The 22,647-nt window shown below is 29.1% G+C and overlaps 1 protein-coding gene across 1 annotated transcript; it reads left to right on the plus strand.

Moving 5' to 3' along the window:
- Nucleotides 1-2,125: 2,125 nt before the first annotated feature.
- On the plus strand, nt 2,126-22,128 carry LOC113548944. Its single transcript, XM_026950054.1, has 3 exons — nt 2,126-2,923; nt 10,199-10,648; nt 20,445-22,128. Exons 1-3 carry the CDS (start codon nt 2,732-2,734, stop codon nt 21,141-21,143), a joined length of 1,341 nt encoding a protein of 446 aa, XP_026805855.1. The 5' UTR covers nt 2,126-2,731; the 3' UTR covers nt 21,144-22,128.
- The last annotated feature ends 519 nt before the right edge of the window (nt 22,129-22,647 follow it).

Genomic DNA, 22,647 nt, shown 5'->3' on the forward strand with positions numbered 1-22,647 from the left:
TATATTGAATTAAAAATAGACAAAATAATACTGATTAGTATAATACTTATCTGTAATATTCTAAATTATGAATGTTATAAACAATATCGTATATAATCAATAATGCATTTTAAGTATTAATGATAATTATTTCTCTGTTGAATTAATTTCTAAAGTAAATTGTGTGAGTATTATTTATATTATTTACACTATGTTAAATATGTTTATATTGACAAGTACATGTGCACTTTTTTTAATTGAATGATTAATTTCATTTTAGCATTTCATTATTGTTTGAATAAATGAAATATTATAAAGCTAAATTTACTAAATAATAATATAACTGTACCAAATAACCTTTTGGCAACCCAATATTTCAATATTTTATTATTTTTTTGCAAAAATACTATTTTTATGGCATGATTAATGTAAATTATGAAAAATAATTAAATTATATTAATGTATAAATTTAAGTAATAATTTATAATACTAAACCTTAAATGATTTAACAAAATACTACCTATATGATATATGAACATATTTCAAATCTATTAATCACCAACGTCATTCTCATGATATTAACTGCGTAAAACAACAACCCTTAAAATAATCTTAATCGTAGATTATGAAAAAAATAAATTGATTGTTACAAGAAACACCTGGACTAAAATTGACAACCAGACTAATTACATACAATTGATAAGATTCTTATCTGAAATTACAGTAAAGTTTTTGCTGCATTTATAAAGCATTGAAAGTAATCAAAACAAATAAGTACACAAGAGTAATTAACTTATAAGTTATAACTTAGTTCTCAAAGTAAACTTAAAAAAAAATTACTATCCACAATTTAATAAATTACGACACAATGTTCTAAAAATATCTAGTTATAATTAACAAAAAAAACTAAATAAATAAATAAAATAAGAATAATTTACAACGTTGCAGTGCTTGAGTCATTGTATTATTATTCATTACTTAAACGTACAGAACGTCTAATTTTGTAAATTTGTAAAATGTGTGACTTAAAATTGAGCTAAAAAGAGATGGAAATATAATGTTTGTTGTAACTTTGCATAATAATTAATCAGCGAGCTAATTTCAAATATTCTGCGATTCAAACTATTCTATCTTTGTTTAGGTACCTGATTTTAATTCATGGTATTCCGTTGGTTATAACTTGTAACTTTTAAGTTTACATTGTAAAACCGTACGCTTTGTTTACTTAGGTAAATACAAATATCGGTTTTTAAGCATATTGCACGCGTCATATCGATTATAATATACATTTTAAAAGTCTTAACCCGAGTTTATGTATGATTTGAATAGTTGTTTTTTTAATACTCGAAGAGAAAAAAATAATCGTTGAAATGATTTTTCGAAAATATGTATTATTGTTGAATTTCATACTACGTCGGCTGTACCTAACGAATTTTCATAAAATATTTTACTCTCGAAGGCAGAAACGTTGGGTTCCGTTGACGCTAACCTGACAAACCAGGATATCATTAGGAGCTTAAAAACGGTACAGCACCGTGAATATAATACATCATATTATTATTATTATTATTACGGGTATGAAATATAATATCATACATCGCATTGTCGTATCGAATTCGTAGTTAAAATCGTTGTTCGATCTTCACTCGTCGGCGCGCGGGTATACCTACTGACGACTGTTTTCACATAACACGATCACAATGGTCCGGAGATTAAACGCGTCGTACGCATACGCTTATTATAATAGTCGTCCCCTACGAGACGACAAGGAAATATGCAGCTTATAATAATTATGGCCGGGGCCACATTATTCGGTCGTTCGGAACCCTCTCGTCGTATACCGGTTTTTCGGGTAGACGCGAGCAAGTGGTAATAGAAAACGAATGAACAGGAGAAGAAGAAAAAAAAAAAACCAACAACACGAACCGATGATGATCGGCCCAGTGGATAACATTATGGTAGAAGCAGGTACCCTGCTGCTAAACTGTGCGGCGGCGGCGGCGGGGGAGGCGGGTGGGAGTAGCTCTCTCTCGGTAGCGGACCGAGAGCCGAAACGGCTGTGGCTATAAGAGACCCGTCGGCGTGCGGAGGAGTAGGAGACGAGACGGAAGGGGACCGTGTGCGCGTGTAGCCCATAGGTACCTCACCGCCGGTGGTGATAAGCCTCCGGCATCCCAGCACATGTACGCGCGCGTTGTTTGGTCGTCGTCACACGCAGCACACACTCGAACGCACCGCGTGTGTGATATATATATATATATATATAAAGATCGTATACGGTATTTTTTTTTCCTCTTCGTTTCGGCCGCGTCATTATAATAATCCCGAAAAGTGTCGCGAGCTCGACCCGACTCGAGACTCACACATCCGCTCGACGTATCCGTCGTAGCAGTAGTCGTAGTCGTCGTCGTAGTAGTAGTCGTCCTCCGCGCACTCCGTCCAAAACGCGTCCTATACGCGCGCTCGTCCCGTCGTTTTCAGAAGAACACAAATCGTCGGTCGGATTTTATTAATTTTTTCTCCGCGCGCACGTGTGCGTCCGCGACCAGAGGTATTCACGTCACCACACTTCTCGATCCTGTCGGTCCACACCCGAAAAAGTGAGCTCGCGCCAGCCGAAAACGCAACGCACCACTCCGCACACACGTCTTCGTCAACACTCCTCCGCAGACACGTGCGACGTTTACGTCGGAAACCGCGACCGAACCGAACGCGTCAACGTATATAATATTATTGTCGTGTCGAGTCCACGATGACGACGCGTCGTAAGCTTCTACTGTGGACGGTGACGTTTTTGGCCTTTTACGGTACCGCCGGAGCCCAATCCCGCGGCGGCGCCGCCGGGTCTTCCGGTCCGGTCGGCCGGAGCATTTGCGACACTTGCGCGTGCTCTCCCGACAACGTCAGGCCCGTGACGGTCAACTGTACGTGTGCGAAGACAAAAGTAAGCAAACGCTACATTGTTTTGGTATTGTTATTGTTGTTGTTGTTGTTGTTATTGTGCAATGAGTTTTTGAAAAAAAAAAAAAACGAACGTAATGGAAATCTAAAAAAAACGAACGATCCCGTCATGCGTTTGGCGGGGAGGCTTATTCTGAATAACCTGTTTTACGACGGCGGTGCCTATAAAAAATATTATAATCTTTCCATCGCCGTTTTCACCGTTTTTGACAAACAGACGTCGCGTTATGAGTGGAGATGGTTGTTTTTCGATCTCTATTCCTCCCCGACATTCCACGCGCGTTTCTCACGAGTCTCTCACGAATGCTCCTCTGACCATAGGACGACGAATCGGTGGTCCGTGTCGTATAGGATCGGTACTACCCGCATTGATCAGTCCGACCGTTTACATTTAACGACCACAAGCGTTTGTCGATCGACCACGACGATTGTTTTATTGAGTTGTTTCTCCACTTTCGAGCTGAGGAATTCCGGCGGCGACCTTTTTTTTTATGTATATACAACAAAATAACGTGAAAATTAATCGTTTACGCACCAAGTCAATAATATACGGCCAGAGCCATTAAATTTGTTAAATTGTATTTTATAAGCTCTTATTATTTTATATATTTTACCATGCGAACAATTCAACTAGAGTCATGGTGGTGTTTTTCTTGGTAAATTAAATAGGACTTATGGGAGTTTTAAAGTTTTCAAGAGTATCTCTCCCCGGGGAAACATTATAGTAGGTACGTAAAAGTACCGACCTAACTATTATGATGTATAACACTTTTGTAATTTCATTTCAAAAATCACCTGCCCATTACTTATTCAAAGTTTTTATCCATTAGCATTATCGTTAATATTTCTCATGGTGACATATTTTTTAGCTATGAAACTCTCAGTTATTATTTAACAGTTTTTTTTTTTATGTAGTTATAGGTTTGTATTGTACAATTAATAAATTTCGTTATTTATTGGAAAACTACTGATACGGATAATATCGATGTAAAACAAATTATAATTACATAATATAATGTTTTTTTATCCATTAATGTGCACTGTGGTTATATTTAAATGGATAGCTTAATGTTAATTTTCACGAACTGATTTCTAAACGTTTATTTAAACTTTGGCATAATAATTACAGCAATACACAGAATATTATACATATACCTAACCTAATATATTGATTTTATATTATTATTGTCATATCTGCTTGATTTTTTTTTTAATTTTAGAAGTTCGCTTACAAACTAATTTTTATTATTTGTTCAAAGCAAATACCTTTTGTTGATAAATAATTATAACTGAGGTCATTGATGTTATATTCATTTTTTTTTTATCCAATACAGATAATAATATTTAATCAGTACAGAATATAATAATTACTATATTTTACATTATATATAAGTATTTTAAAACTAATAAACTCGTATTAATAATTTTGTACAGCTAGAAAAAATTATATGAACCATGATTATACTGACTAGTGACTAATCAATAAACTCCCAAATAACCAAAAAAGAAATGTCCCGAATGTAAAATGTAACATCAATATGTGGTTTTAATCAACACTTAGGTACAATATAGTAACTATAGAAAAATCTATGGTGTGGGCTATAAGATAGAGGTAAGCATTTTTGCGATTCTAGATCGAGTACAAATAAATTAAAACGATTAATACGAGTATAATATTTTTTTATGAGATTAAATTTTTGATTGAAAAGATAAAATCGGTCAATAATGAATTTCACTTTTTTGAATTTTCAGATTTAACATGCAAAATGGCAAATGTATGCTTTTATTTTATTTTCTATCTCTATTTTTGCAGTTATATTTTGTTTATTATTGTATATTAGACGTAAATAATATTAGTAAAATGTAACTAAATAACTCTATTAACTCTTTATCTCTAATTCAATCTATACTTGTAGGAGGTAGATAAACCATTATAATATGTAAGATTATTTGATTGCAAATAGTAATAAATGGTTATTCTAAAAATACGATTGATTCTTATATTATTATTATATAGTAATTGAAGTCTTACAATATAAAATAATAATAATTACTATTGAATATCAACAATAATCAGTTATCACTGCACAAATTAAAATAGTTGTGAATGGTTGCTCAGTTAATTTATTTTTAATATACAAATATCATTATTAAAAATATTTTTTAGATATATTAAATCATGAATACAATATTTTAACGTGCGTCAGATATATATATGAAATGACATAGATTGGGTCTAGTAGACTTAATTAAATAATAAAATATAATAATTTTAATATATATTATTATAATTCTGTAAATAAATAAATAATGTTAGGTACTTATTATTATTATTCCATACATTTTAATTTCGTTGTAAAGATAACCACATTTTTTGGGCAAACTGAAAAATATACCTAGTGAATATAGTAAATCCAAAACCGCGATTGCAGTAAATTAGTTGCTATAATTAAATTTTAAAAATACAATAGAGAAGATTTAATCTTTATTTTTTTTTTAGAGCTTTGATACAGTTTATTTTTAATAATAAACGAGCCTTTTATATTAACAACTATACTTAGAACTTACTAAATTACTTTATTTCAATTTTAAACTATAACGAGAAGGGTTAAGGATTATTCGAATGGTTTTAATTATTTATTTTGACATTTATGTTTTCAGTACATTTAGTAAAAATAAAATACGCAGTATTCGGCCGTATCTAAATACATTTAATTTACTGCGTAAAATTAGACATTAGATGTATTAATTTCCATATTATAATTTAATTTAAACACAGTGGATATTTCATTATTTTATTCCCTTTTTTTTAAATTTGTTTTAATAATCAACTAATATTAATAATTTAGTTAAGTAAACTAAAACTAGAATTCTATGAATATACTTCAATATTTATATAAGGAATTTTTAGACAATTACTTTTTATAAAAATAATAAATTTACTGTTCAGTGTACTTTTGATTAAAACTATTCGTATCATAGTTTAATATTTTCTATAACTTCAGTGTTGTATATATATATAATAAATATATATTCTAGTTTGTTTATCATTCGACAATACAAATATCAAAGAGTTTATTAAATACGAGTTTATCTTGAATTTCCTTATCAGAAATAAGTATATAAGGAAAAGCAAACTCATCGAGCATGTAAACATCCTGGTTTCTAATCATAATATATTTAAGAGTATAGTTTATAAATTGAATGTTGAACTATATCATAAAATAAAATTGTATGTGATAGATTTAAATAAAATTGAAAGTGAATAAAATATTAAAGATAAAAAAATCATGATACACTAATGTGTATAAGCAGCCAAAACGTAATAAATATTTTAAAAATTATTTCTATAATTCATTAAATGTAGTAACTAAGGTGTCAAAAGTTAATACACATATACAGACATCGTGGTAAGATTGAAGATATAATGTGTATGTATTATAGGTACTTAAGTAACTACCTATAGTACATACAAACCTATTTAATGGAATAATAATATTCTGAAAAATTATGATACAGTAGTTATTTTAAATGATCAGCAATCTATAATAATATATTAATATAATGATACGTGTGCATTTTTATTTGTTCATAATTTAGTTTATTATCATCATGCTATAAAGTCTATATTGACTTCCGAATGCATATAATCTGTCTTCCGGTTCGCAGTTATCTACATTAACAATACGCGTTTTACGAATATACATTCGTCACTACATAGATTAATTAATAATATGTTTTTTTATTATTTATCGATCATTGTATATTAGTAATATTTTTTAATATGAGTTATAATATCATCGGCTGATGTGAAAGCTGATGTCTGATTCGAGGTCTAAAATCTCAAGATCGTAAAAGCCTTGTTGCATAATTCCGGAACCATACTATTTCGTTCATCACTTATTGTTACACTATCAATTTTACGACAGTAATTTTTATTTTTATTTTTTTTGTCGTGTTAAATCAATGGTCCTTGAATAGTTGTAATATTAATTGGTACTCAGAGTTAATTACTTAAAAAGTATAAAAATATTATATAATTTAAAAAGAAAACATTAATGAAAATAGTTATTCGTATATATTAAGGATGAAATGCATTTGGTTTTAAAATTAAAACAATTAATTTAGATAAAGAATATCATAAAAATAATTAAAAAAAACGAATAAAAATTAAAAGTCCATTTAAAGTTTTATTATCAAGTTTAATTTGTACTAATAATATATTATGCTTTAGTAATATGTATTTATGAACCTATAAAGTAATAACTTTAAATATAGTAACAAAAAAAAAAAAACCTTTTATTTTTTAAATATAAATATGAGTATGAATAATATATGATTAGTATGTGTGTATAAATAAATCGCGTATTTAAGAAAATTCCAATAATATTTTGTTTCTGCCAATTTTCCGTGATCTTGTATTTTTTTTCAACATTTATTTATTAGATAATATGGTGTAGAAAATTTGAAAAAAAATTGAAATATACTTTATAAAACACCAAAGAATCAACTACTAAAATAAATGTATATATTAAAAATTAATAAGCTTAAAATATACTCTGAGAAGTATATAAAATCGTATTTAAGTTTATAGAAGCAATATTTATCACCTATAATATGTACGTAGATAGTGATTTTTATACTTAACTAAATTTACTTTGTGTATTCGGTTTATTTATTTTTGTTCAAAAAAATAAAATGTTTTATTTATTGATAGTATCTTCAAGATGTAACACTTCCTAGGATCTAGGGTTATAATATTTGTTTAAACAAATAATTAATTTAACTGTTATAATATATCTACCATATTTAATAAATAAAATGCTTATTATTATTATTTTGTTTGCAATTAAATATAAAGCAATTCGATACGCAAAGTATGCATATTCAATACAATTTTTGAAGAATATTTATATTTATTAACATTTATTTATACCTACATAAATAATATTAAAAATAATAAAAGTCCGATGTAATGACGAATTCGGCAATTCTTCAATTGTTCAAATAATTTATCACTTTAAATATAATTTACAATTTTCATTCATTTATATATTATTATAATTAATGACTTTACTAACACGTAAAATAATATACTAATTCACAGAACAAACTATGAATATATTAATTTTCATTAGATCAATGTTTTCCTAAAGATTTGAATCTAATCTAAATTAATGTTGTTACAAAATTTGTTTGGGTTCTTTGAATTTGATAACAGCATATATACCCTCGTCTCGTATATCCATGTAATTGTTTTAGGTTCTTCAACAGAATCCGTCTTATCTTTAAGAGCTAACAACATTAAAGTTTATGACCTTTTATAATGAAAAGTTACTAATTATTTCCATTAAAATAACGTAAGATTTAATTAGAAACGAACAGAATACTTCTAAACAAAGTTTTAGTTTAATTTGAGCTTTACAATATTTTTTTTTTATTTAGTTTGACTATTGTTTAATATATCAAGTTGAATACACGAATTTCACATAAACAAGTAGTTAAAAGGAATTGTTGATTTTATAAATTAAATGAAGTATAAAATAATGATCATAATAATATTTGACTGCCAATAATAATATAAGACGTATGTATTTTTACCGAAGTCCTTCATCACATTTTTATAACCAACTTATATGATTAATAGATTTCGGTAACACAAAATGTCATTGGAAGTCTATGATAGGTAATCATCGTGGATTGTCAGGAATAATAATGAAAATAACTCTAGATCTTTAAACCGTTAATCATTTTAGTGTCTCATTCGGTTTAGTATTTTTTTTTTTATGTTTCATTTGATATATTGTTATTAAAAAACCGTTTTGTCCGTTACCTACCATTGTATACAGACAAATCACTATACTCTTGTGTGCTTAATGTATTGAGCAAAGAACCGGATTGCAGGCAACAAACACATTAAAATATTAAAAGAAACATTTTTCTTCTTACGTGAAGGGTGTAGGTAAAAGCCGTTTCTTTGTGAACAACTGTCTAGATAAAATGATAAGTATAAAATTAGTCTTGAAATGACGATTGCAGTATTTGAAAGAGACTATGTATGTAAATAATATTATAATAAATACAACCATTTAAAATGAATGAATTATGGTTACTATAATATATTTATCATAGTGATAAAAGTTTAAGTAAAAAAGTATAATAATAGAAATATAGATTTGTTAAAGAGTCCTGAATTAGGTAGTTCTAAAAATAGTATACATAAATAAATACATTACATTTTGGAAAAGTAAAAATAAGTTTAGAATTCGGTATTATTGTACTGTGTGTTTTTAACTTTGAATTTGAATTGAAAAACAATTTATATTATTTTTGACATTAGGTTATGTAGGTATCTTCATTGACACGTACTCGTCAGGGTTCAAGTATTAAGTGATACAATTATATGTATACTGTACAGAGGTTGAGATTTTAATCGCAGTCACCCTGTTTCTATGCCTGAACTACCAATTCATTAAATTATATTTATAAATGATATATTCTAAAAATAGACAAACTGCGACTACTTCACGAACGTTTCATTCGGATTTTACTGCAAACCTATATTATAATTATAATATACCTGTAGACGTAACAGTTTGTATTTTCTTGCTCTCGAAAACTACGGGTTTTCATTTATCGATATCGCAACCGTAACCGAAACCAAACACTTTCAAACTCAGGTTAAAAAACCGTCACTGAAACCTGAGAATTTAAAAATCCCGCGAAACCCAAATCAAAACAGAAAATGTGCCAAATCTGATCTTAAATACCAAAACGTAACTCGATAAACCATAAACTTAACCGTTAGTATTTGAAACGGTAAATTGGTATCCATAATGAACAATACCAATATAGCAGTCACTTAAAAAATAAACTGTCTGCCTTTACGGGGAATAACGTGAAAACATTAATGATGCGCGTTTTACCTTGACGCGTTGTCCTCGAGAAACGGGTGATTCGTTTCGTTGATCCGGAAGTTATCATAATATCTATGTGTTCGGCGGATATTTCTTCACACAACATACATTGCCGGATTTAGTTGGAGAATATGTGGGAACGAAATTCACTGGGGGAGTAGGGGGCTCAAAAAGTGAAAAGTTATTAAGGATAGCGAGTAACAAGTACAACGGTCAAAAAAATTAAACTCGACTCGTTTAAATTGGTAAAATTGCGATGAGATCGAAAGTGATATCGTCACATAATATTATTAACCGAAAATATCATATTTTAATGCGATCGTTTGTATTTTATTCCGCAGCTGCTTATCGTCCGGGACCAGGACACCGCGCTGCTGTCGTCCGTCCAGGATCTGACGCTGGCCAGTTGCGGTTTCGTGTCGCTGCCGCCGTCCGGGCTGTCGAGTTCGACGGCGCTGGCCCGCGTCACGGTGCGCGACATGAAACTGTTCCACTACACGGCCGGCCTGTTCCCGGCACTGGAGAGCCTGTCCGTGGAGAACGTGGACGAGCTGGTGCTCGACGGTTTCGGGCCCGCCGGCCGGACGCTCCGCCACCTGACGCTCCGGCGCACCGCCGTGGTGAAGCTGGTCAAGGGCACGGTGACGACGGCCGCACCGCTGCGCAGGGTCCTGTTCGACCGGGTGGACGTGGACGAGATCGAGTCCGGAGCGCTGGAGATGTCGTTCGTCGGCGACGGCGACAACGGCCAGCTGGCGGCCGCCGACGGATTCACGGTCGTCAATTCTACGGTAACATTCTATACGTGCGCGTTGTTTAAACCGTAAAAAACTGACGTTGTTGTCGGCATAGGCACAGACGCTATTTAATATTATTATTATTATTATTATTATTATACGACGCGATGAAATCATCGAATGGGGCTCGATAATGACGGTCGTCCTACAGTGGATACGCCGCTCGCCGTCGTCTTTAGATCTCACTGGTAACTGAAAATAACAATTTCGCGTTGAGAGATTAATTATGTACACTTATTATGAGGACGAGAAGAAGAAAACATTATGGTTTCGACGGCGCATTTCAGAACGTTCTCTCGTGACCCATAACTTATTGTAATATTAATTTAACAGTATAGAATTACGTGTCTAATGATGACATGTGGTTATGATCCTATAACGTTTGAGAAAAATTATATCAATTAATTTTTCCGAACGCGATACTAAAAAAAACTGTAGGTAGATATAGACTGTTATATAGATCGAAATATTTGCTAACGTCAACGTATGATATGATAGCGCGAAAACCGGCCGTAAACTAGGTAAACGAAACTCTTGAATTTTACTAGAATTTACTATTTATAATTATTAGCAAGATTATCCGAAGAAAAGCTAAATAAATCTAAAATCGATTACTGAAAATGTATACAAATCAAATGATCGTCAAAACTTCAACTGTTATCAATCTATATACTTTTTTTATTATATAAATGTCACCGCAACGAAATGTGAAATGTGAAATTATTAAAATACTAATGAAAAAAATGTTGACATTAGCTTTTTACTTATCAGATGAAATTATGTAACATGTCATAATATAGTTACGTATTTTACACTAATATATAATGAATTTAATTTTAATACCTATATTTTTTTCTATTATTAATTTAGATATGTAACTATATAGGCACATTGTTTGTATATTACGTAGGTATTTTAATAATTATTGCAATAGTCTATTAGTGATTTAATGAAAAACAATTTTAAGCGTTTGGTTAGGTATGAGTATGGTACAAAATTAAAAAAAATGTATTACGCAACAATCATTATTAATAGTTTCTGCGATAAAGTTTAAATTATTGGTTAACGTGTTACTTAATATGAAATTATGGGTTTTTGTATTTGCAATTTTTATTAGTTTTTAGATTTTTTGTGATATATTTATTCAGTTTAAATATTTTAGTAATTTTTGTTTCGTTGAAAAAGTTTTATTCTCTAAAAATTACAACAATAATTTATATTTCTATATTTAATTAATATTATAACACGTAATTCAAACTATTCTCTATACTACTGCATTTTGGAAGCCTAAAAATGAGTGAATTTTGTTTGACTTATTTATCTTCGAACGTTGAGAATACTCTTTCAAATTTATGTTTTATTAATTTAAACTTTATGGTTTATTGATTTTATGGTGAAAACAGTTTTCAAAACAACATCATTTTATAATTTATTTGTGTTTTAGTAATAAATATTAATTATTGTTTACAACATTCATAAAACATTTTAAAATAATTGAAACGAGTTTTATATTTTAGAATAATAAAAAAAATTACACAAACTTTGCTGATATTGAAAAAATAATAATAAAAATAAATTAAAAATGTTGTATAGGGAGGAAAATGGAATACTAAAATTCGGTTATTATCGTACATAGTGAATATTAATATTCCGCATTTCTTTACTACCTACGAAACATATTTTATTTGCATTTAAAACACGTCGTATTTCCAATATTTACGCACTTTTACTGCACACACGATAAGTTGTAACCACAATTCGTACCTACACGAACAGATGGACATAATGTATATTTTATATGTATAAGCATATATATATATATATTATATTGTCGGCGAAAGTAATATGTAATCTAAATATATATATATTTGATAAAAATATTCTAATTGCATCAAAAATTAAAACTGCAGACTGCAGTGATTAAGTTCATTATATTTTACGTTAATTTAAAAACTAGCCAACGATAATAAATATCAGCTTCATTGAACTTAAAAATCATAATAATAATCCAATAACTAATATTCGTGTACAATTGGCTTAACGAGTACAATATCAATTAAACGCGAAAACCTCATCTGAAGTATTGCACTATGCCTGCGATATTTTACAATAATATCATCATTATTTAATTATCAATGTTAATATTATTTTACCAACGTATGACACTGATTACTACTTATCGAGTTTCGCATAATTAAAATGTTGCTAAACCATAAAATATATTCAATAGGGAAACAGTTCTAATAACAAACCGATAATTATTAATTACATAATTTATATCGTATTTGCATTATTTAATTACAATTATAATAAGAGACTTGCTTTATTAAAGTGGAAGAGGAATTCAAAACACTTTTTTTTTATTTATTGAAAACACTTTTTATTTGTTTTTGAACATTTCACTATAATTTAGTTTTTGTTATTGATTCAATATGGTATTATAAACAAAATGTAAATTTAATTAATAAATCCATCCAAGATAAAAGAAAAAAAAAACAGTAGTTATTAATTTAATTTCCTTTTACAGTATGATATTGATAGTTTTTAAATTAATGAATTTTATCAAAAAGTTTAAATATTGAAATATATGAGTTCAGATATTAAATTAAGCACTAAATTTAATTTGCAATGTATTTTGACATAAGTAATCAAACACCCAAGAAAAATGACGCATGACTCATTGGTTGTATTGATTTGTTTGTCTCTCGTTTTATTTTATTTGTGAGTTTCCTCTTTAAATATCTTAGGATTTGTTTAAATTTGCTTTAATGAAATTATACCGATATACGTAGACGTAAACAAATCGCAATAATTAATTTTCAATCTCAATCACAATGACGGATGCTTCATTTTCATAGTAATTGTAATCTTTGTGATATATTTGAATCTAAAAATAATCTCAAAAATAATATTGTTTAAGAATAACCAATTTAAAATGATATAATATAAAAAACGATACAAAATATTTTCTACGTTTCTAAGCATTTCGTTTTTTTAAACATTGTTTTTTTATATAAATAACGATTTATGATTTATTTATGCAATATAAATTGAATCTCATTTAAAAATGTATTTAAGAAAACTGAAATTTATCGCATGTAGGGTAACTATAGGAAAGTCTTTGTATAGGTTGATTTAGGGTTGAGTGGCCATAAAAGCTTGTGTGTTTTCAATTTATTACATATAACAAAAAATGAAAAATCGAATTATTACATTCATAATACGATTCTGAGTGTAATTCGTTAATTATATATAATAAATGGTACATAGTTAAAAAAAAATAATGGTGATAAAAGTTCAAAATATTATTAAAGATTAGAATTTAAAAGTTTAAAAATCAATATTTAATAATCTAGTTAACTAAATTTTAACAATTTATAAAACATAAATTCAAATATATTTTCATTAAAATTAAATAAATAAACTTAATATAAAATATACGTTTTGATATAGGTAACTTACATGTTATTGTTTTTTTACGTTGTCTTACAAATACAATTTCGTAATTTTATATAATTGACTAATATAGTAATAAAGATACCTACAATGTATAAACAAAAATATATTTATTGAAATCTTTGGTAATCATTCTTAAGAATATCAGCATCCATCCATTATCATCGTATATTATAAAATATGCGCATTTGAATATTTTAGAACTATAGGTTTTCTATCGTTTGTTGTAAAATATGAATAATTTTAGAATAGTATAGTATTACAATAAAAAAAAAAAAAAAAACACTTAAGTGCATTATTATATAAAATATGTGTGTACTGTACACACATAATATAGTATATTTGATGAATAATGCATCGATATAGGTAAGGTCAAACTAGACCACACACATTGACATTGACAATGTAAAGACGACTGTTAAAAAAGATAACGCAACATTAAAATAATACATAAAAGTGTTTGTTGTTAAGATGTTATACCCCTTTTGTTTTTTTTTTATACTAACAAACGTGTTATAATAAAATATTTCAGTCTAAGTAGGTAATATATTTTAACAAGAAGTTTTCAACAGAGAAGTTCACAAGAAAAGGGTGGAAAAGTTTGACGAACAAAACAATCTTAATAAAATGCAAAATTTAAGAAGTAAAATGTTTTTTCTTTTAACTAAAAAATTGAATGTCAAACTTAGAACGTTAAATGCTACAATACTAGAAGAATTTTATCTAAATCCAACAAATAACAAGTACAAAAATAATAATTTAATAGAAAAATAATGTGTTTAGATGTTATTTGTAAACTTCACTAGCAATATTATATATGACGCATTGCAAGTGTACTGAAATTCAGAATACTTTAGAGAATTAAGATGACAGAATAATTGTATCCGTAGTAATATACTATACTATATTATTTAATACTCAAAGGCTAATACAAAATATTAAAATATATTATTGCGATATTTGTCGATTTATTTATTAGGTAGGTATTGCATTTCTGTGTTGAAATTGAATAATAATATTCAAAAGAATTTGAGAGAAAATAGGTTTCATAATATTTTTTTTGCGCGTACTCCGAAAAAGCGAAAAAAAAATTACATTTATAATATAATATACTCCCGAGAAAATAACAGTTATATATTGTGTGTGGTGTGGGTGTACGCGTTGTCATATTAAACAGTTTTTTTCTCAATACCAGAATATAATATTGTAACTGCATTTGTCACAATGACTTAAAATTTTTATAATAATGACTATTCACTATGACACACATAAATGGGTCGCATTGCTGGACAACCCATTGTTTAAAAGACGGCACATATACACAATACTATTTATTTTTTCCAACTTATTTCTACCTTTACGTTTATTATACGACAGAGAGGTCAACGAATTCTAATATAGGACACGATCACACTGCAGGTTTTGCATGTATTGTTTTAATTACCAACGATTTACGCGCGTGACGTTTGATGTCATATACATAATATATCGACCACTATTGTTTTCGAAATGTCATTGGTCTGTGTAGTTTTTTTTTCACGACTGTGACAAGGTGATATAATAATAAAGTTGGGAATAGTAAAACGGCAATCTCGTGTGGTGGCGACAAATTTTTCGATATTTTTATATGACAATATTAGTATAGGACTAATAACGTGTACACTCAAAACGGACTAGATGGATGGTAAAACGCGTCACCTAAATATCGGACAAGAATAGCCGAGAAAAGAAAAAAAAAATTATTACCGTCCCGACATTTGAGAAAAAGAACCTATTACAATAATTTACAACATTATAATATACATAATACTATATATTATATGTGCGTCGTGAAATGAGAGTACACGCGTTTATTTCTGCGTCAGTGGGTCTTTTAGGGCTCGAATGCATTATACATGCATGGGGGTCTACCAAGAAACTTATGAAGATGAAAGAAAATTATATTATTACTACCGAAGTAAACGGCAGATTTTATTTTATTTTTTTTACTTTATTTTTTGTTGAATTCAATAGCACGCCAAAGGAAATAAACTCCCTAAACAAACTTTTAATACTTTCCTATAAATTACTACGACGTGTATTGTTTAATTTCATTTTTATGTCTGTACACGAGATATATTTAGTTGAATAAAAACCTTTTAATATTCTGGATAAGGTCTCGGTTCGTGTAACTTACTTTGTATACTGATTTAAATATGGTTTCAAACAGTGTTTCTTCTTTTTTTTTATAATGCGTTTTCTTTCGGTATGCTTTGAATAACCATTACGTACTATCATACTCGCAAATAATGTATTATTAATAATATTTTAATCTACTTTATAGTAATAACGTATGATATAAAAATAATTTTTATACGTTGTATCAAATTCTAAAGTAATTACTTAAAACGGCTCAAACATGTTTATTCATTTTGAAACTCAAATTATTAAATTACAGACAATAATTTTCATTCTTGCGTTCAGTTAACTTCAGAATGACTATAGTATCACCACTCAATATAATATATCTATAAATGTAATTTATTTTTGAAATTGTTAACCGTTAAATCGTTGTAAGGTTAGATATCAGATCATATTAAAACGATAGTTTTTTTTGTTGTCTCGAAGTTAATAAATAATGTTACATTAGAAAAAATATATATATTAGGTTGCTATTCAGTATGCATCACTATTGTCACAATTCGTGATTAATAATCAACATATTTTACATGTCGTTATGCATTTGTGACATTGTCGTAGCAAATGTATTTATACTATTGTATTGTGTGTATAGTGTACATCTACCCATAACGACGCGAAGTATAGACATGGGTAGGTTAGGTATACATACAAAATACCTTCGGAATACATAATTTTGTTGTATAATAATTAAACTATAGTATCGAATGAATTCGAATAACACGTCGTGAATGTACAATTTCTAACTTTTATGGGCAAAACGTGAGAATATCCGTTCGTGTATAGATTCATTGATTTCCGTTGAAAATAAAGGAAAAATCAACTTCGGGAAAAAGAGTAATTGCCTAAATTACAGAAAATAGAGACAATAAGAACAATTATTTATTCAAATTATCATTAAACGTTAATCTGGCCATGGCCGAAAACTTGTTAAAGTACAATTATTATCCAATTGATCGAACGAATTAATATTCTTGTAAGCGTAACGATTAAAAACCGATTGAGCTATTTTACATATAATGTTATTGGATTAGATTAGATAAACATTTTAGTGACGTTAGAGTAGATTACTCTACTTTGATTTTTTTTTTCTTTATTAAAAGAAACATAATTAATTAATATATTATAAGGCATAAACAATGACCTATCTTTAGATATTTGTATAATACTATCTTCTTGAGTTTTATTGTTATGTCGTTTTATTATTATTACATACTCGTATAACAATAATGTACTTATTGTGCACCGATTAGAAAATACATTTTTTGTAAGAGAAAACAATAACTTATTCTTAAATCAATAAATTGTCTATCTACCCTTAGAAGGCCATTTTCTATAGATACCTTCAAAAATATTTTTATCTATACGGTTCTCGATATTTCGTATTCATCAACATTGTGCTGTTAAAAAGTTTTGAAAACTGGCTCTCTCCTCTATAATAATAAATTTAAAGAATGAAACCTTCATTGTGCAGGCCTAATGTAATCACCGGAAAATCATTCATCCGTCTAATGTTGTTTGTGTAAAAGAAAAATACAAGCAATAAGATGTGCAGTTGGAATGTGTAATATATATTTATATATAACTATACCAATATAATGTGATGAAACAACTATAAAATATTATTTTAAAAGCATTTTATTTTATGATCTGATTTTATTGGATATTAATAATATTATATAACAATAGACACAAAGAATACGTTTTGATGTATGATAGGTAATTACTGATTTATTTTAAATAGGTGTTTTCATAATAATAATGTTGTAGGTGAGTATTATTATAATATTATGAAAATTATTATTTAATCACATCGAGCGTGTATAATTATAGCGTGTTATTAATTGTAAACAATTATTGTATGTACACTTAAAAATGTATTAACTTATAAAAAATATATTATAATACTTTTTTTGAACGATTATTATATTTTACAATTTAGATATTTATATTGACTTATATTTAAGAAATAAACTATCTACATTTTTGTCAAATATATTATATAACTTGTAACATATAAGTCATTTTCAAAAAAAAAAAAAAAAAATTACCTAACTATTATGATTATAACGTTCTTAACATTTTTAAGCGTCATAAATACTTTCATCTCGTTTTCTAAAATAATTTGAAATTCTTCGGGGTTTTCAATTTGCCTAATGGAATTTCACTTATTTTAAATGATGCGTTTAGACGTGGAAAATGTTTTACATTAAAACGTAAAAGTGATTTTCTTTGAGCCAATAAAGTTAAATTGTTAGTAAGAACAATATGAATAAGACACGATCGTATAACATTTTGCTTCAAGGAGTTTTTGAAATGGCTAAAATCATTTAGTCTTACGGAATGAAATTATCTTATTTGATAATTTACTTTATAATAAATTCACCCTTACACTCGTTTAGATAAAGTTGAGAAGTATTACGTTTTCAAACTCCATACAAACAATAATGGAAATAAACTTTCTGCGGAAGAGTGAAATGAGTTATCAGTAATAATGTTACGAAATATATCTCCTGTTATATCTATGTCACGCGATAACAACATTATACTTTTTAGAACATTTGTATTAATAATAATACAAAGGTATATTCGTTTAAAACTCATGTTGCCTATCTTTGTTAAGAATCGCTAAAACGAAAAACAAATTTCGTAGTCGTAGTAGCAAATATAAAATGATACGAATTTCCATTTTATTATCTAGTTAGAGGTAATAAAAACTATGAATTAAATCCATTTCAGATTGTCTACTTTGTAAAGAAAATCCGAAATCGGATAGGTCATCATTTTGGCTTTAATTTTTGCAAAACGATATCAGTTTCTTTTAGTCAACTTACATTCAAAAGTCAAAGTAACTCAATATTTTGCTGTAGAGTATAACTACAAAACTCTATGTTTACATTTTATTAAGAAATATCCACCAAATACGTATTATTACTTATTAACGATAATTTCGTCAATAAAACTCGTTTAAAAATTAATAATATATAACATATTTATTGATGTCCTTTAATTTAAAATATATTAATATGAAAATAATAATAATAAGTTACGATCTCGAGTTTAAATAAGGTTAAAATGATATTTGGTAATTCATTAATTAAGTGTAGTTATTTTAATCTTGATATCTTTATGAAGTTCATTATAAAATGAAATTTAAATTAAGAAGGTTTACGAATATAAACATCCCCTCACCTGAGTTTATAAAAAAACCATTAATGAACTTTTTAAATTAAAATTACGTTTGGTATACATAAAAAAAAAAATTAAATCAAACTTTCTAGCACATTATTATATGAAGTAATTCAAGAACTGTAATAGAGAATAAATAAAATATTATTAAAACAAAAAAAGTATCAACCGCCATAACTACCAACGTATAGCATATTGTTATACTTAATCTTATATGAAAAGTACAAAAGACATTAAAATATTTATATTTTTTTTAATGACGGTGTTTAAATAGTATAGATTATTCGGTATTAAAAATAAGAGATAACTTTGGCGTTGACTATAGTATTTATATTGTATATGAAATACACATTATTTATAATTGTAAATAAACTTTTTAAAGAATATACAATAGAAAACAAGCTAACACAAACCAAAAATTTGTTGTTATAAATAATCTAATCTTCAAATAAATAATTATAACACAAACAAGACGTATATAGCGAGTAGTATGTATTATATTTTTTAATAAAAAAAATTACAAAATTATAAAATTATAACACATTTATTTATTATATTAATCATAATATTTTACACGGCACTTTGAGAAATGGCAAATAATTATGTGTTTCTCTACACTTGTCATAAATCACAACAGGAAGTACCTGGTACGTCAAAGTCTGAAATTTAAAATATAATTTATCAATACTTCACACCAAGTTCTTCACAGGGTAACGAATCTCGTGAAGTATCATCTCCCAAGTTCGTCGCACAATGTTTGATTACACGCGTTGTCGAGTAATAATTAATTTTTCTAAAGTAGTTGCAAACGGTTTAGAGCGGATTTGTTAAAGCCGTCGTTCAGCCAAAACGTCGTCCGTCCAGCTGAAAGCACGATAAACGTCAACGACGACAAACACGACTAACGACCATAACTTAAACCTGTTGCTCATCGAACAAATGCCTTAAGATATAATTTTGTTCGCAGATCAAATATGTGCAGTCGGGCGGCGTGACCGTCCGTTCAGGCGCCGTCAGGATCCTGAACAGCACGCTGGACAACTTGGCGTCCGGCGCGGTGGTAGTGGACGACGCGCGGAGAGGCGTCCGACTGTCGCACAACCGTCTGGGCTCGATGGCCGGCGACAGCGTGTCCGCGGTCCAATGGGACGGGGAATCGGCCGTGTACGTGGACGGAAACGAGTTCCGGACACTCCCGGCCGACATGCAGCTGCTCCGATCCGAGCGGCCCGCCGAGTTCGTAGGAAACAACGTGGAAGGCGTGGACCTGGGCCCGTTCCTGTTCGGGCTGGGGCCCGCCGTCCGGGCGGCCGACAACCTGTTCACGTGTGACTGCGACCCGCGGCGCATCAGCGTGCTCAAGCTCAATCAGGTGTTCCCGGGCCTGCTGCAGCCGGAAGTGGACAGCCGGTTCGCCAGTCTGCTGGCCGACAACTACTGCCGGCAACCGGCCAACACAACGCTGGCCGGTTACAGGGACCTGCTGGTCAGAGAGATCGTGTGCGAAGGCGCAAACGTGACCGCCATTCAGCCGCCGCAGTCGCCGACGGGCCAGCCGCAACCGTCCAGGGACACCGCGGCCCCGAACCACGGTAACGCGATCACCGCTGCTGCGTACGCGAGTGCAGCCGTCGTCGCCACTTCGTTCCTGTTGCGCGTCTGCTGAGCGCCAAAAACGACGACAGATTTCGTTTTTTCAATATTTTATTTCATTTCAAATATCTTTTTCATTTTTTGTACGACTCAAGATCATCGCAATGCCGAACTGTTTCGAAACTCTATATCGCATTATAGTCTAGACTATAGATTATAGTATGACGATATTGGTATTATTACTTAATTATGTTTCAATTTTATTTTTATTTTTATTTTTATATATTAATAGGTGCCCATTTCGAAAATGCACATCGGACGCGCTGCTCCTTCACTTTTATAATAATATTATTACACCACCTACTACTAAATAACAATAATAATAGATATAAAAGTTGTAAATATTACAATATACATTAAGATAAATTGTGTATTTTAAAAAAAATTTTTTAGTTATTAAAAACGTTTTGTAAATCTTTTCATTCGCCGTATTATTTTACAGCACGCAACCAATACTAGTTCTCACAACATTGTTATTGTTATTATTAACTATTACAGTCAGTTATCGGGGCAACGGTTTACATTCTACGCGTATGTGCGTTGTGTTGCATAGACGACCGCTCCTCGCGATCAAGACGTCCTCTAGTTATAATGAATATTATATTTATATTATATTAGAAAACGAGTGGCCATTAGGTTGTTACGAAGAGAAAAAAAGCTGTATTAATAGTTTTAATGTCAGAGAAATGTAATATAATTATTGCATTGATTTATTTTATATCGAAATGGGAGTAAAATTAAAATTAATAAACATTCAAATAATTGGATGGGTATTATTATTATTATTATTATTACTATCCAATTACGTAACGTAATGAAAACTGGAATGACCCCTTAGAGTCCATTGAACATTGACAAACAAGTCATTAAATATTTAATAGAATAACTAAAAATGTTAGTGTAGTATAAAATTTTAGTTACGTTGTAATTTAAATCATGATATACAAGTACAACACTATACCAATGTAATTTTAATCAATAAACTTTTCAAACGTTAATAATATTATATTGTAAAGCAAATTTCCTCATTATACAGATTTGTTATATTTTAGGTACTGTAAAATTTAATTTTGTAAAATAAAGTGCTATAATATAATGTACCTATAGCATTACAATGGACAATTTTCTCGTGGCCCGTTGTGTTCGTCTATCATGATTCGATGATCCGTGACAGATTAAATCTCGCAAACTCCCTCTATAATATTATTCGATTTTATTGAAATTGAAATACATTCAATCCATTTTTAAGAGATTTTAATTAGGCAATTGCAATGAACATTTTATGAAATGAAAAATATGAAAAATGCATTATAAATATAATATTATTTTAAAAATGTAAACACATTTACGTTTAGTATACATCGTTGACCTCTTGTAAAATTCCATTGGCTTTGTATATTTTGTACCTATTTTATGTTGCATAATACTATGGACATAAAAAAAAATGTTTTTCCAAGAACTGTTGAATATCATCATTTAAAATGTTAAATTTTCATAAAACAACTAAATTTCTAGAT

This window comes from Rhopalosiphum maidis, chromosome 1 (assembly GCF_003676215.2).
Source record: "Rhopalosiphum maidis isolate BTI-1 chromosome 1, ASM367621v3, whole genome shotgun sequence".
Lineage (NCBI taxonomy): Eukaryota > Metazoa > Arthropoda > Insecta > Hemiptera > Aphididae > Rhopalosiphum > Rhopalosiphum maidis.